Raw genomic sequence first — 16,221 nt, 5'->3', positions numbered from 1 at the left:
TTTATAGACTGTTAATTGTCAATTTATTATATTATATTAATTATATGGATAAAACACAACCGGTTTAAAACCATTATTTAATAAAACATGCAATATTAATAAACACCAATATTGAAAACATTACCAGCATTAATAAAATAATAAATTATTTATTATTGCTTGTAATGATATGAAACTGAAGGAACGTAAGCTTCTGAAAATAATAAAACTTATTTAAAACTATTAAATGTTTAAAACAGAACTCTAAAATTGTTAGCTGTAAAACTGAAAATGACTACAGGAATATTATTAACAATAGGTTATGCATTGTTTAGTAAATTTCAACATGTAACAATTTCAACATAGGTAATTTATGTTTCTACGTTTCTAATAATTTATATTCTATTAAATAATAAATATAGACAATTTTTTCCAAATCTATGCCATGAAAAAATCTGTAAATTTCTAAAACATCATTGTACAATAATAATATGGAAAAAGAAATATATTTTTAAAAACATAGTTAAAAAATGAAAATTAAGACAAAAATAAATAATAGTCTAATGGGGAAATATCTAAACAATATGATAGATGAGATAGAGCTTCATGTTTAATATTTTGAAGCTTCCTTTGAGTCTCCAAAGCGACATAAAGTCTTAAGTTGTCATGAGGTATTTATGTGGAATTCATTTGTCCAACTTTCCGAAGAAATTCACTTGATGAAGCTACTATCTAATAGTTTATGTCTAGCTTACTTTCAAATATGTTGAACAAAGATTGTCCACGATATATTGTTTAATTTCTGGTACAAATTTCAGGACGGCGTTGACGTTGTCCATCTTCAAACCAAAATCGTCAGAATTGATTACTCAATTTTTAAACAAATAAATAAAGCAAATTTACATAAATTGTATCACTTGAATAGACTATTTTAAACCCCAAAAATATTTTAAATACAATGTTGAAAAAAATAAATGACTTACTTAGAAAAAGTTTAAAAAGTTTTCATGTAATATAGATTTATTCAAATAAATGAACTAAAAATATAAATTATTTAAGTATATGTTCCAATTGTTCAAACTGATCATCCAAAACATTCATTAATAATTTCTTGTTATGTTATGACAGCGTCGCTGCTCCATTGCAGAGTATTTAAAGGGAAGCATAAAGACCAAATATCACAACTGCCGTATGCATGTGATGTTTATGTTTTCCATTTATACATATTTAACGATCGATTGTTTCTAAACCATAAAAATCACCATAAAATTTGCCATTTAGATAGGCAATTTAACGGGATAAAATTAAATACTTGTTTTCATCTTATTGTCGAAGATAATCTGGTTCTTCTTTAAATTGTTATTACTGCACTAAATCTCTCTAGTGCTACAATGCAGATATTTATCAGTAAAAATTAATGGTACTTGCCCGGTACATCGATATGTAAATGCTTACATAAAAGAATATTTTTATAGACCTCTAAGTGGGTACGCTTTCTCAATACCAAAAAAAAAAAATAATATTTATCGCTTTTTTATAGTATAATAAAGAAATTGTATTGTATTTTATTTTTATCAATTAAATTTATATATCCACAACATATTCTTGTGTTATATTTCCATATACAGATTTTAAACATCGCACCTCTACGTTTTGGTATTCATGAAAGGGTTTTTATGGTCCGGCGTCAAACCTACACACATTTTCCCAACTTACATACCATTACCTAATTCATCCACACACGGTTATGACAATCGGCCGTTGGGAACCGATGCTTTCATTATTTTGAAACGGGAACGATAAAAAGACGTTTTTATAGAAAAATCCACAACGATGTCCCAACCTTTGTGCATATAAAATTTTTTAAACGAATTAAACACACAAATCTCCTTGCTCAACTCGGTGCATACTCCTCCACTTGTTGGTGTCCATGCATCGCTCATCCAATATCAGCGTAACACATACGCTTTGATAATTCCACGGACTTAAACAGTTCACGCACGTTTTTCTATGATCTATTTGTCATTGTCAGTGCGGAACGGGGCCACATCCATACATAGGAAAAAAGAGAGGCCGACGTATTTAAAAGACGTGAACGAGCTTCGTAAACAATCACGATAATTGAAACGGTAGCCTTTTGGGTGACTGATATCGTTCGACATTATTTTCGAGTGCTGCGAAATTCTCACGGCTTAACAGACAAACATGGGTGCAGTTATTATTTACCCAAGTCCAAACCTATAAAGGATATGTACTGCACATAAGAAACACAAAGACATTTTGTGTTTATTAACAGAAAACGCATTGTTGAATACGTTTGCTTTTTTGCCTGGCATTTACTTTGCCCAACGCCAAAGCTAAATGTGTCAAACACACAAACAGTGAATTGTAGGAACAAGAATGAAGTGAAAAGTTTTCGGTAATTAATGGCGGTGACGTTATCTCGTCGCCGATTAATCCGTCACAGACAAGTCGGTTAATTAAAGTATGTTTCGACGTTTACGGAGTGTTACGTTTCTGAAAATTATCATTTTCAATAACGACAATTTTATGGCGCTTTGAAATCGCCGTCGGATTAAAGAACCTTTTAATTTATTTCGCAATATTCTTAATTAACTCCCCAGAAATACATCTGAATTACTCGTAGACGATTTAACCGAAATTTTCCCGTTATCTTTTAACTTTGGCGCTAATTCACGTCGACGAAATCTTATTAAACAATACACTTTTGTGAGACAATTATCGTTTAGTTTGTAACATACATAAAAGTTATGCCCACTGCTAAAACGTATACTTAGTGTCTACTTCTAATATTCTGAAAATGATATAAGAGCCACAGTTAACACAATTTATGCCTCTCGTTCTGTTTTTACTTTAAAACTGTTACTAGCTAAGATGCATTATTTACGACGCACAACAGAAGCAACTGCAACCAATCATTGCGAAAATTTATTGATTCAGTCAAATAACTACCACAACTGAAACACATTACAAATAAAGGTGTACGTTGCAAAATGCACCATTACTGTTTATTAGTCAGTAAACACATATTTTTAAAGAACAAGGCAATTAAAGTTTATCAATAATTTATCATTACAATTTAATGGAGGGTCCATAAATACATGTTTTTGAAGTGATTAGAGGAATGACGAGGAAAAAATGAGTACTGCAACTGAAAGACACAACTATTACATGTTATTGTGCCTTGAAGGGTACATAAATACATATTTTTAAAGAGGAAAAATGAAGGTTGGAAGCCAATCAGTTTCCTGCCCAATCCCTAAAACGATAACTGTCCCAGCATGTGACTATAGAGGGATGTGGAGAACGGTGACAAGAAAATTGATGTGATCAGCTGAACTATTGTGATATTTGAAATGGATTTTAAATAAGGCAGCACATTATAGAAATAAAAAACATTTTTTTTAATTAATATTTCAACTTGGACTCAATGTGTGACTTGGAAAAGTTCGAAGGGGAAACAATAATGGTTGTAAGTTGTCCAATTAACTACAAACCAAAACTGACTTAGAAAGATGGCAGAAGGTCGAATAAAATGAGAAATAAGTTAAATTTCCTGTCATTTATAAATCCGTAAAATATAAACTGTGTCATATTATGACTAATGGGGTATGATAACAAAAAATAACAATATTAGTTGTTTAAATGAGAACAAATTCATAAATAAAAATCCTTAAAATAAAAGCTGTCTTTATAAGAGTAATAATTGAAAATTGGCATGGCAATACTTTTAATAAATATTTCTTAACATTTTCTTTCAACAAATCAAAGACTTTGAATAAATATTAATTACTAAATCTAAATTTCTTAAAAGTATATCAAAATCTGATTTTGTAAGATGACAGAAGGTTGATGACAATAAAGGTAACAACAAAATTAAAATTTATCAATATCCGTACCATAAATAAACCTTATACAAATACAAATAAAACAATTACTATTTGTTACTTCAATTCGGGTTTTATGTATAGTTTGAAAATTAGATAAATACATGTTTATCAAAAGACAAATATAGGTTAGAAGCTAGTCTGTTTCCTGCTGGGTATAAATCTGCAAAATGAAAACGTATACATAATATGACTATAAAAGAATAAGGAGAAAAATAACAGCAACAATACTCTTGTTATAAAATAAATGTTGTGCAGGTTATAAATTGGAAAAACTCTATGAAAATGTGACTTTTTCAGTTTTTAGATAATAAAATAAAATAGACAATAAAATAATCCACCATAAACTATAATTTTTTATAAGCAAATATGTTACAATACATACAAACCATTACCTCTATTTATTATTTCAACATACATTTTAAATAAATGTTAATTGCAAAATATAAATTCGTAAAACTATATTAAAATAATAATATTAATAAATTGATGAGAATAAAATTAGAATTTATCAATAAGTACTACACGTTAAATAAATATATACGTTACAAAATACAAATAAAAACAATTACTATTTGTTATTTCAACTCGGGTTTTATGTGTACTTTAGAGAGTACATAAATATATGTTTATAAAAAGACAAATATAGATTGGAGGCTAATCAATCAGTTTCCTGCTAATAGGAAATCCATAAAAATATTGTTTCTACTGTGACTACAAAGGTATAAGGAGAAAAATGACAAGAAAATTAAATACAGTTATAGTATATAGCAAAATAATAAAAAAAACGTTATTTCTATTTATTGTTTCAATTTAGCCCCAATGTGGTTCAACATACATTTTTTCAAAAGTGAGAATTAATAAATTGCAAATTATAAAGCCCAAAATTGCTAATAATTGCAAAGTATAAATTCGTAAAACTGTATTAAAATAATAATATCAATAAATTTATGAGAATAAAATTAGAATTTATCAATAAGTACCACAAGTGAAATAAATGTATACGGTTATAAAATACATATAAAAACAATTACTATTTGTTATTTCAATTCAGATTTTATGTGTACCTTGAGGGCTACATAAATACATGTTTATAAAAATACAAATATAGATTGGAAGCTAATCAATTTCCTGCCAGTTATAAATCCATAAAATGAAAATTGTCCTATACTGTGACTATAGAGGAACAAAGAGAAAAATGACAAGAAAATTAAATACTATTATTTATACTACGCAGGAAAATAATAATAAGAAACAGCGTTTCTGAAGGGTTTATAATCAACAAAAGTAAACTCAATGAGAAGTTGACTTTAGAAGATTAATAACTGAAAAAGTGACGTCAAACTTAGACTTTATCAATATAATGTACCACCACGGAACATACTCTTAATATTAAGATAAATTATATATAAAAACATTACTTCTATTTATAACTTCAAAAAGTCAAAGACATTTTAAGTAAATATTAATTAATTTATAATAGTTATAAATTCGTAAAAGTACATCTTTGTAATATGACAAAAGATTGATGACGATAAAGGTGACAACAAAATTATAATTTACTAATAATTTAAGTACCATAAGTGAAATAAATGTATACGTTACACAATACATCTAACAACAATTACTATTTGTTATTTCAATTCAGGATTTATGTGTACTTTGGAGAATACACAAATACCTGTTTATAAAAATACAAATATAGACTGGAAGTTAATTAATTTCTTGCCAATTATAAGTCCATAAAATGAAAACTGTCCTATACTGGAACTATAGAAGGAAAAAGAGAAAAATGACAAGAAAATTAAATACAGGAAAAAATAATAAGAAACAGTATTTCTGTTTATTATTTGAATTTGAGGTCAATGTAGGTCTTAAAGAGTTCGTAAATATCTCTTCAAAAGAGCGAAAAAAGTTGGAATCAATCAATGCACTGCAAGTTACAAATCGCTGAAAGCTGAAAGCTGATTGAAAAGTTGATTTTAGAAGATTAATAACTGAAAAAGTGACATGAAACATAAAATACACCACCATAAAAGCAATTTTTAATAAATATTTATCTCAACAAGTCAAAGACATTTTAAATATTAGTTACAAGTAATGAATTCGTAAAATTGTCTCAAAATTTGACACCGAAGGTAACAATTGAGAACAAAATTGAAATTTATCAATAATACAAGCACCATTAGTGAAATAAATGTGTGCATTATAAAATACAAATAAGAACAATTACTATTTGTTATTTAAATACGGATTTGTGTGTACCTTAAAGAGTACATAAATACATGTTTATAAAAAGACAAATATAGATTGGAAGCTAATCAATTTCCTGTCAGTTCTAAATCCGCAAAATGGAAACTGTCCCATACTATGACTGTAGAGAATATAAGGAGAAAATGACAGGAAAATTAACTTCTATTATATTACGTTACAAAATAATAATAAAAAAGTGTATTTCTATATATCTATATATATTATTTACTCAAATTGGATCTTCAAGAGTTCATAAATATATCTCTTCAAAAGGGAGAAAAAGGTTGGAATCAATCAATCCTCTGCAAGTTACAAATCCAGAATAAGAGGTTGACTTAAGGAGATTAACGACGAAATAACCGACATAAAAATTAAGGTTAAATTAAATATATATTTTTAATGAAGGGATTTGCTGCAATGTATTTCTTTTTATTGTTTCAAATTCAGTGAGTATTTTTTGTAGGAGTTCATTAATATATTAACGACAGATTGATGAGAAAAATTAGTTTAATAAAATTGTATTTAAAATGAACTATTTGTAGTGTGGAAAGTCAGTGAAAACATAATTTAGGAAGCTTCCAGTAAATTGGACAAAATTACATACATAAACAAATTATAAATGAGTTTATTTGGAATATAATCTGGTAGTTTTGTAATGATAATAACAGAATAAACTAATATTTTACAATAATATAGTTATTAATTTTTGATATTCCCTTCAATTTTATAATATACATATGTATGGTCATAATTAAACAGTATAATATTATCGATCCACCACATAAAATTCACTTACAGTTTGCCACTAGTTCCAGCATAATAATTTAGTGATTGTGAAACACTTGAATAAATCCTTTATCAATTTTAATTAAGATATATTCAATACCAACCAGACTAAATAGACTAGTACAGTTTATTTATTCATTTAAATTAAGTTATAAATACACCATGTGACAGTACACGATGAATAGTTAAATTAGGTTCATATTAATTGCAGCTGCACAAAATAAAGCTTATCCTGTAAATGACAAAATACTGCACATTCACATGAATCATACCACAATGACTTTATCTATCACTCCCACCAAATTAAATTTCAGCTTTCACATCACCACTATTACCACCAACACCACCGCCCCCTAATTACCAGCCTATTTTGCCATTATTTCTTTCGTGTAATTTTAGTTTTTTGCAATCTGTAATTTAAATAGACTATCATTGATTTAGCCAATCGATACGATTTTAATTAAGAAACTTTTAATTAACACGGTTTATTTCATTTTTTATGATGGCCAACGAGTTTTAGTGATTTAACAAAAATGTGGTTGTCTCTTATTTGTATTCATATTGTAATTAACTCTGGTGTATTGAAAAATGTTATTTTTCCACTTGTCATACTAGTTTTAAAATAGAATCATCCAAATGTTTTACTTTTTCACGTCATATTAATAGACTGGAACTAAAATACATCATGTTTAATTTCTTAACAATGTTTCCGTGATGGTTATTTCAAACATTGGTCTTGTAGTAACTGCGTTTCCTCAATTTAAAATCTACCTATTTGTAAGTTGACACAAGATTGTCAGCTGCGATTACCAAAACATCGTTTTTTGGGTTACGAGTAATGAATTAAAGTTTTTTATTTTGGTTTAAGTCGCTTAGTTCCTGCTTTCTTCTAAAATTAATGTGATACCTCCCACTTCCCAGTCGTGCTCCTCCCTGAAACCCGGTTAAGTGGATACAAAACGGTTTCGACTACACAATACTGTATGCCGCAATGAAATTTGATTCTGCAAGGGAAGTAGTAGATGAAATCTACGTGATCCGAGACGAAATATGGTTCTATTAAAACACACTACTTTCAAGTGGACCCACGCAAAAAACAATTAAGGTCGACACTAAGACATAGTGATCTCTCGTTTCGTCTCCTCGCAACGTGTGGAGTCGAATCAATTCCCTTTTCTCACCTAAAAACCTGCTATGCCCACTCACACCACTCTTCCCCCTTTAGCCTCGGCTACGTTTACTACGTCGGTGTTTACGATTGCGGTTTTTAACGATCTGTAATTTCGAACGGTGGCGACCACTGACTAAAAATTGTGAAAAAAATTTTTGATTGAGATTTAATCGACAAAAACAAATTAATATGATGCCGAACGTATTGTAAAATAAAGAACCACGAACGACGGTGCCGAAGCCATTAATTTTTATGAACATTGTTTTGTAATAATACGTAATGAATTAGGCATTTTTAATTTAATCTGAAGAATGTTAAATTGGTAATAAGTGGTAATTATAAGAAGTAAAATGTGAGATCGGGCAGCCGAGCAGTTATCTGTCTTGGAGCGATGTCGAGAGAAAACCAAGAAGAGATTTTTGTGTGGGTAGTAAAGGCGCCATTCGGAGTCCATGCCATAGAACAGGTGATAATAACTGACTGAACCGATGTACGTCCGAGATAATCATTTATTCCCTGACGCATTTACAAATAACAACAGTATTTTTTAATTTATTACTAACTTTGCCGACCATTTTACACATAATTTTTATCTGACGTTGACAAATATCGCTTGTTTTTGCATATAACGCTATCTTTTACCTTATGTACCACTTTTATCGCCACGAGATATTTTTAGATGCATCAAACGTGGTTCTTGAATATTTATAGGTCTATTACACCAAAAGTCAATAACGATAAGAGACTAGTTTGATTAAATATTGCGCTTCTATTAATTACACCAATTTTACTTAGAATTTGCTGAAATTAAAATAAGTGATAGCACATGATTTTATGTAAAATCTGTTTTTAAGTGTATTTTAGAGTGTTTTTTTTTAATTGTAAACAATTATTTAAATCATTACATGACTCCATGACTATAGTATATCAAGAATTATGAATAATCGAATTTAAAATGGAGATATTTTTTGTATTGTGTTTGTTTATAACTTTAGCATTAGGAATTCACATATCAAAATCAATACCTTATTTTCTTGGTTGTACAGAAGGTTCTTGTAGGTACAGTTTGAGCCCATAAATATACATCTAGTACCTCACATTCCAAGACCTTCATTTTAATATTTTATCGCCGATTTTCCTAAACTTGTCCTGAAATATTAAAAAACGTTTATTCAAAAATCTTTAAATCATCTGAATTCCAAAAATTTTTATTTTAACACCTTTTCTTATTTATCTTCTATTCCATCCTTTAAAATTCATCAATACATAAAAATAAAATTGGAGTGTCTGTTTGTAATATTGAAATAACCGTTTTTTACTACATGCATATGAATATAAATAAGGTACATACACCAAAATAACATTTCTTACAATTTTTATCTCTCTGTCTGTCTGTCTGTTTGTTCCAGCTAATCTCTGAAATGGCTGGACCGATTTTGACGGGACTTTTATTGGCAGGTAGCTGATGTAATAAGGAGTAACTTAGGCTTAGGCTTATTTTAGAAAAATTCTTTTATTTTAGAAAAATAAAGTAGTGTTGCAATGTCGAAGTACTGTCCAGTACCACGAGCAGCTCACGCGCCACTGGGCCGTCATGTCGGGCGCCTCCCGGACGAAGTCGCGGGTACAGCTGGTTAATCATAAAATTAATTTAAATTAAAAAGAATTGTTCTTTTAATAAAATGATTATGTGAAAATTGATAGTATAGATTTAAATCGTATGGAAAATGATCATATGGATTTTGATCTTATGGAAAATGATCGTTATGGAAAATGATCGTATGGATTTTAATCGTTATGGAAAATGATCGTATGGATTTTGATCATTATGGAAAATGATCGTTATGGAAAATGATCGTATGGATTTTGATCGTTATGGAAAATGATCGTATGGATTTTGATCGTTATGGATTTTGATCGTTATGGAAAATGATCGTTATGGAAAATGATCGCTATGGAAAATGATCGTTATGGAAAATGATCGTTATGGAAAATGATCGTTATGGAAAATGATCGTTATGGAAAATGATCGTATGGAAAATGATCGTATGTATTTTGATCGTATGGAAAATGATCGTATGGAATTTGATCGTATGGAAAATGATCGTATGGAATTTGTCGTATGGAAAATGATCGTATGGAATTTGATCGTATGGATCACTTTCCGTTTTTAGTAATTTCTAACATTTTTAATGAATTTTTGAGATTTTAATAGTTTTTTACGTTTTTCGTAACATCGTTTTTCGTTGTATGTTTCTTCGAAACTAAATTGTTCGAGAGGATCGAAATTTCTTCTAATTTTGCTTTCACAAGTAATTTGTTTTATATATATAAAACTATGTAAAAAAAATCAAAATTGACATAAATAAATTTTGAGGTATTCTAACAGATGAACAAAATTTCAAGAAACTGATTAATATTATATTGTGTTTTTTATTCACCAATTATTATTATATAAATTAATCTATAAAAATATAAGAAAATTAAAAAGAACTTTTTAAAATTGACATACATATTCAAGTAAGCTGAAGAAGAAAATTTTAAAAATAATGATTTAATAGTCTTGTTTTTTCTATTCTTTTTTCCAATTTTTATTGATGTTAATTTCTTATAATTACCTAACTATGTTACTATAATTAAAGTTTTTCAATAGTTCAAAATGTTTATCAAAGTTTCCTTTATTAGTTAAAAGCAATAGAGTAATTTCCTTAAAACATATTGATTTGACATCATGTACTGCAATTCAAAAACGAGAACTAACAAGAAAAACATTAATTGGAATTTTATGGAAAATGTCTGTTTTAGAGAGTTAGTTTCTATCGTTGAAACGCTTCTTTGCACATAAATTCCATCGTTTTTTATATAAAAAAAGAGTCACCTAAAAGAAGCTGGATATAAAACATGCATGGAACATAAATAAATGGAGTCTAGTTGGATGCAGAACAAATATTGGATAATTTCAAAGTATAAATATAAGAATTTACATAATACTTGTGATATAAATACAAAGGATCACGTCGTGGTTTTAATATTCAGGTCAGGCATAGGTAGAAGTCTGTAACAAATTGCACTATCATCTAATATAATGCAAATTTTCGCTGCAATTTCAAAAGCACAATCGGCATACTTCCAAATTATACTGCAATTATTTAAAAATGCATCAGTCCTTTTTGTTTGCGCCAACCGAAACCAGAGCCGAGTGCTCTACGTAATGATAATAAATTTCATATAGTGTAATATTCCTTTCATTTTTGCCACTCTACTTTATTCTTAATACGGTTTCCTTCCCCGGGTAATATTGTGGTACCTAATAATACTAACGATCAGTTTTTGTTCAACGTTACGCCATAATGCGGTTTTAGCATAAATTTAAGGCTAAACAAATTTTGATGAAAATTAAAGGATATGGCACCATAAACTCGAGTTAAATACCGCGAAACGAGCTGCAAAATACTGCATCTGCTTATTATACTTTAATTCGATAATACGTATAGTTGCGAATATAATTTAATTAAATCGCGTTAATTGAAATTTATTTCGGCGAGTAAGGAATTAATTTGTAATTAACGAGGTGTTCAATAAATCTTTTAATTTGATATATATTAATACGTAACAGACGCAATTCGAGTTAATTCGATGCACGTTTAAATTATAAACCATTGTAATTTTATTTGGCCGACAGGATTTATAAAAAGCTTAATGCACACACGTTAAACGACATTGTGGTAATAAATAACGTACGCATGTTTTATTATTTTTTTTAAATAATTTAATTTTTTTCACCTTGATAGTAAATTCCCGTTTTCCTGTGAAATATTAACATATAAATATTTCGAATAGGTTTCCGTTAGCAATTTCCACAATGAATCGTTCGCATTATTTAATATTGTGCATCGTGCTTTCAGGTATGTTATTTAGATTTAGTTCAGATATGTTATGTACAATCTAGAATTTTAGGAATTTTTCCTTCGCAATCGGCGCAGCAAAAATATTTATCGGTGGATTCCTGCGGATGTAATGGTTTAATCTGTTCGTGTTGCTTTACAAATAATTTCCCGAATATACAGGCACAAGATGGTGAGTAATATACTGTTATTTGCAGTATTTAATTCAGTATATTAATTAAATTTTTACGTATACAATGAGGTCATGCAAAAAGTTAACAATTGAAAAGTAAATGAGGTACTAAAATTTCTGAAATACATATTTTTTTGTAGCACTAACCAATTTTAATAATTTAGTAACATGAATATTTTATACAAGACATTAAATAAATCATTCATCTCACACGATTTTAGCTATGAAAATAGCATTGAATAGAGAATAAAAATTTTAAAGAAAATGGTTAATAGGGCCCATATGGTACTAGGAATTTTGGCATATGTCAACTTGATGGTAATTTAATTAGATTGGTTACATTTTTCTTGTCCTTTTCTTACTTCGTCTTCTATTGTATTGATTTATTTATTGTTTTCTTACTGTATAAAATTCTAATCCATTTTCACTTTTTTCTTGTAAATAATTTTAAGGTCACCAAATTTAAATATTTTTGCATTATTCTCTTTTATCTTTTTTTTTCCAGAAACGATTATTTTAAAGCCCTTTTCTTACTTTACCTTCTATGGTATTGATATAACATGTTTATTGTTTTCTTACTGTTTAAAATTATGTTAAGGTCACCAAATTTAAATATTTTTCCATTAGCCACTTCTATCTTCTATTTTTTTCTCCTTTTTCCAAAAACATTTATTTTAAAGCCCTTTTCTTACTTTGTCTTGTTTTTTTATTCAACAATTGTTATACAAATTATTCTTATTAAAGTATAATATATATTATAAATATAATTTTATATTGTTTAATATTTTAATCTATTTGTCTTTTTCTTTTTCTAAAAACTTTTATTTATATCCGTAAATAATTATCCCATTTTACTTTTAACCAGTTATCTTAATTTATAAATTTATTATTATATATTGCTTTATTCTGAAATTTTAATCTATTTTTTTTTTCCTTTTTCCAAAAATCATTCATTATTTTTAGTACTATTTAAATTTTATATTCATATATATTCTTTATTATTTTCTCCAATTTTTATTGATCTCAATTTCTTATAATTACCTAACTACTATAATTAAAAAGTTTTATTTCTTACTTTGTCTTCCATTGTATTGAAATATTTATTGTTTTCTTACTTTTTCTTCTATTACAGTCGTATATTTCTTTTTTTTGACTTTTATTTTATTTATATATTTATCCATTATTGTTTTAACTATTTAAAATTTTATAAATTTTTTTCTTTAAACAAATACATTTATTTTAATGCCCTTCTCTTCATTTTTCTTCTACTTTAGTCATATATTTTATATTCTTTTATACTATTTAAAATATTAATTATTTTTTTTTCTTTTTTCCAAGAGCCCTTTTTTACATTGTCTTCTATTATATATTATATTATATAATTTTATATAATCTCCTTTCTAGTATTTTAATTGTATCCTTTAATAATTGATTAAAAAATCATTTGTCTCTATTCGCTATTCATTATATAATAATACAATCGGAAATTTCAGAGAGTATTAATTATTTGTAATCAATTAATGCAGCCATGCAATTAATTATTTCCCCTTGTCTAGAAGCCCTAGATAAACTTGTTAAATAATTGATTGTAATTAATTGTCCACTTTCATCTTCGACTCCTCAATAATGGAATCGAATTACAAATTGATTGTTTTTGACCTTCCCTAATTTATTTTTCAGTGTGCCTGGAAATCAGCGCCAACCCCAATAGTCTTAGTGTCGAGGCGAGATTAAACTTTAACGGCGAAACAGTCCTGTCCCGTGCACTGGGTGAGCATAACGTTTAGAACATCTCAAAAACAGTGAGGTAGCACAAAAGTCCGTGCCCCGTTCATGCACCGTTGACAATCGATTTTGTTTGGTGCATGTATTTTATTTTTAAGCGTCGCCCAAATGGATAAATATTGTTACAAAAGGCGAAATATCAAAAGGCAAAGCAGATATGAAGATATAATGGTGTTGGCGCCCTCGTATGAGCTTTTTAAAGTCCCAATCCCTCGTAAGAGTCCATAAAAGGATAAAGAATAAATTATTGATACCGTTCAAAGTCGCCCTGTCTGTGTATTTCTATAAAAAAAAAAATATAATACTGCTAGATTACACACATCCCATATTGATTATCAAATAAAATAAGTCCCTTTTTTTCTCATTCTAGATCCGAGCAGCGTCCCGATTTGTTCTCCGCAGATTCCTGGTCTTTGTGTAGCTGTAAATCATGTAGATATATCTCAAAGGAAAATTTGCCTTAAATTGTCAGAGTCAGTTTTTACACTCGCAAAATTCCCCTGCTTTTCCGTGCAGGGCGGAAGATTGCAAACTGAGAAAAATACTTATGACTAAAATCGAATTATTCCAAACACGATATCCGCAATAGATCCGCCTCACTTCCCGCCACTGCAACACGGTCCAAACATTTTTCTTTACGCTTTATATAACAAATTGACGTTGCTGAAGGTTGTGAGCTTATTTCCTAAGACAAATAAACACATAACAATTGTAATTAGACTTTTATTTGTCGGTCTTTAACGGTGAGGTCTGCCAAAATTAATGACGGCCATTTAATTTTATTTATGTAACAAATTCAGCCTAATTTGTAGGAAATTTGTATTTTCTAAAACGGGACAATCTTGTTGTCGGGCTATATTTCACTTAGTTTGAAGCTTCAGAGCGTCAACATTGTCTAAATCTTGTCATTCCATTTTATTCTCTTTGGTTTCCTTTTCACACCTATATAAATTCTAATAGACATCCTTTTATATTGCCACACAACCACAAAAACTTTATTGCAAATTCAAACACGTGGAAAATGTTATCGCTTTATTTAAATAAAATTTATATGTGGGGGGTGTATAAAAATCTCCTTTTGACATGTTTTACAAATATCAATGGAACCGTGTGCCAGTTTATCGTTCTAGTATTGTCATTTGTGTCAATGATTTTTATAACTTTTTTTTTTAATATTAGGTACCGGAAAAAGTAATTTAGGTTTTTGGGCCATGATTTATTTTGTATTAAACTGAATATTTATCATTTAAAAGCTTTTTTCCTTATTCTAACTAAGCTATGTACAATCCTGTATGGTCATTATAAGAAATTTCTCCCCATACCGTACAGCCCAATTCTACATTCATCAAATTCCAACATTCCAAAGGCTCTACCTCTTTCATCTAAAGTTAATTCACGTCTAGGTATAATTTTTTCTTTGTCTTTCTGTGTCGAATTTCATAAAAATTAACTAAATAATCACTGACTGTATATATAATTAAGCACAATTAAAGTGGACACTCATTTGGTGAGTTTCTACCTTGTCCACCATTTAGTCCAGACATTTCTACATGATACTATTTTTGTCATTTAATTTTATATAATAAACTGTGGTTGATTTTTTCTTTAGTTTGCTTGTAAACAAAAAAATTGTTGATTATTTAATTGAATAAAAGTAGTACATTATATTGTTAACTTTAGTGCACAATTTAACAGCAGGCCGTAAACACAAGTACATTAAAAACGTCAAAGGAATAAACGCACACGTCGGTCAATCGATTGTATTTTATAGTTTTATGAAAATCTGTATCAGTGCGGGGAAAATGTCCAATAATTGTGAATAAACGAAATTTTGTGCATATTTTTCTAATTTATGAATTACCGCTTGACGGTTTTTCATTGAATTCGCATGATTTATAACGGTAGATATCGGCTCGGGATTTAAAATGTGTATGTCTCGATTTGTACAATGGATTCGAGGCATTAATCATATTGGAATCATACTAAAAATAATGCCAGAAATATCAACATTTTGGTCCGGTGACAGACTTATTAAAAATCCCCACGTCATCTTCCGCAGACAATCCACAACAGAAAACACGTTCAATAAATTTCCCGCTACACTTGTGCTCAACTGCATACAAGATTCTCCGAGTCCATGGACACGGATGAGTTACTATTAAAACTACTGAATGTAATGGTAAATTATTTATTATGTAGATAATAAGGTCGGAACAAATTTTATACAGCTACTGCTAATATCGTTTAATATATTTTCACAGC

General features: G+C 28.7%; 1 protein-coding gene across 1 annotated transcript in view; it reads left to right on the top strand.

The window, feature by feature from the left end:
- Nucleotides 1–14,674, top strand: part of LOC109608367 (uncharacterized) — a 315,358-nt gene extending 300,684 nt beyond the window's left edge. The window contains exons 2-5 of the mRNA XM_049962319.1: nucleotides 11,938–12,002; nucleotides 12,055–12,174; nucleotides 13,855–13,944; nucleotides 14,330–14,674. Coding sequence (XP_049818276.1) covers nucleotides 11,960–12,002; nucleotides 12,055–12,174; nucleotides 13,855–13,944; nucleotides 14,330–14,514 — 438 coding nt within the window. The 5' untranslated portion in view covers nucleotides 11,938–11,959 and the 3' untranslated portion in view covers nucleotides 14,515–14,674. The remainder of the gene's footprint in view (nucleotides 1–11,937; nucleotides 12,003–12,054; nucleotides 12,175–13,854; nucleotides 13,945–14,329) is intronic.
- The last annotated feature ends 1,547 nt before the right edge of the window (nucleotides 14,675–16,221 follow it).

Source organism: Aethina tumida, chromosome 1, assembly GCF_024364675.1.
Source record: "Aethina tumida isolate Nest 87 chromosome 1, icAetTumi1.1, whole genome shotgun sequence".
In the NCBI taxonomy this organism is placed as follows: Eukaryota; Metazoa; Arthropoda; class Insecta; order Coleoptera; family Nitidulidae; genus Aethina; species Aethina tumida.
Note: the sequence above shows the minus strand (reverse complement) of the source record. Positions and strands in the feature narration are given on the sequence as shown.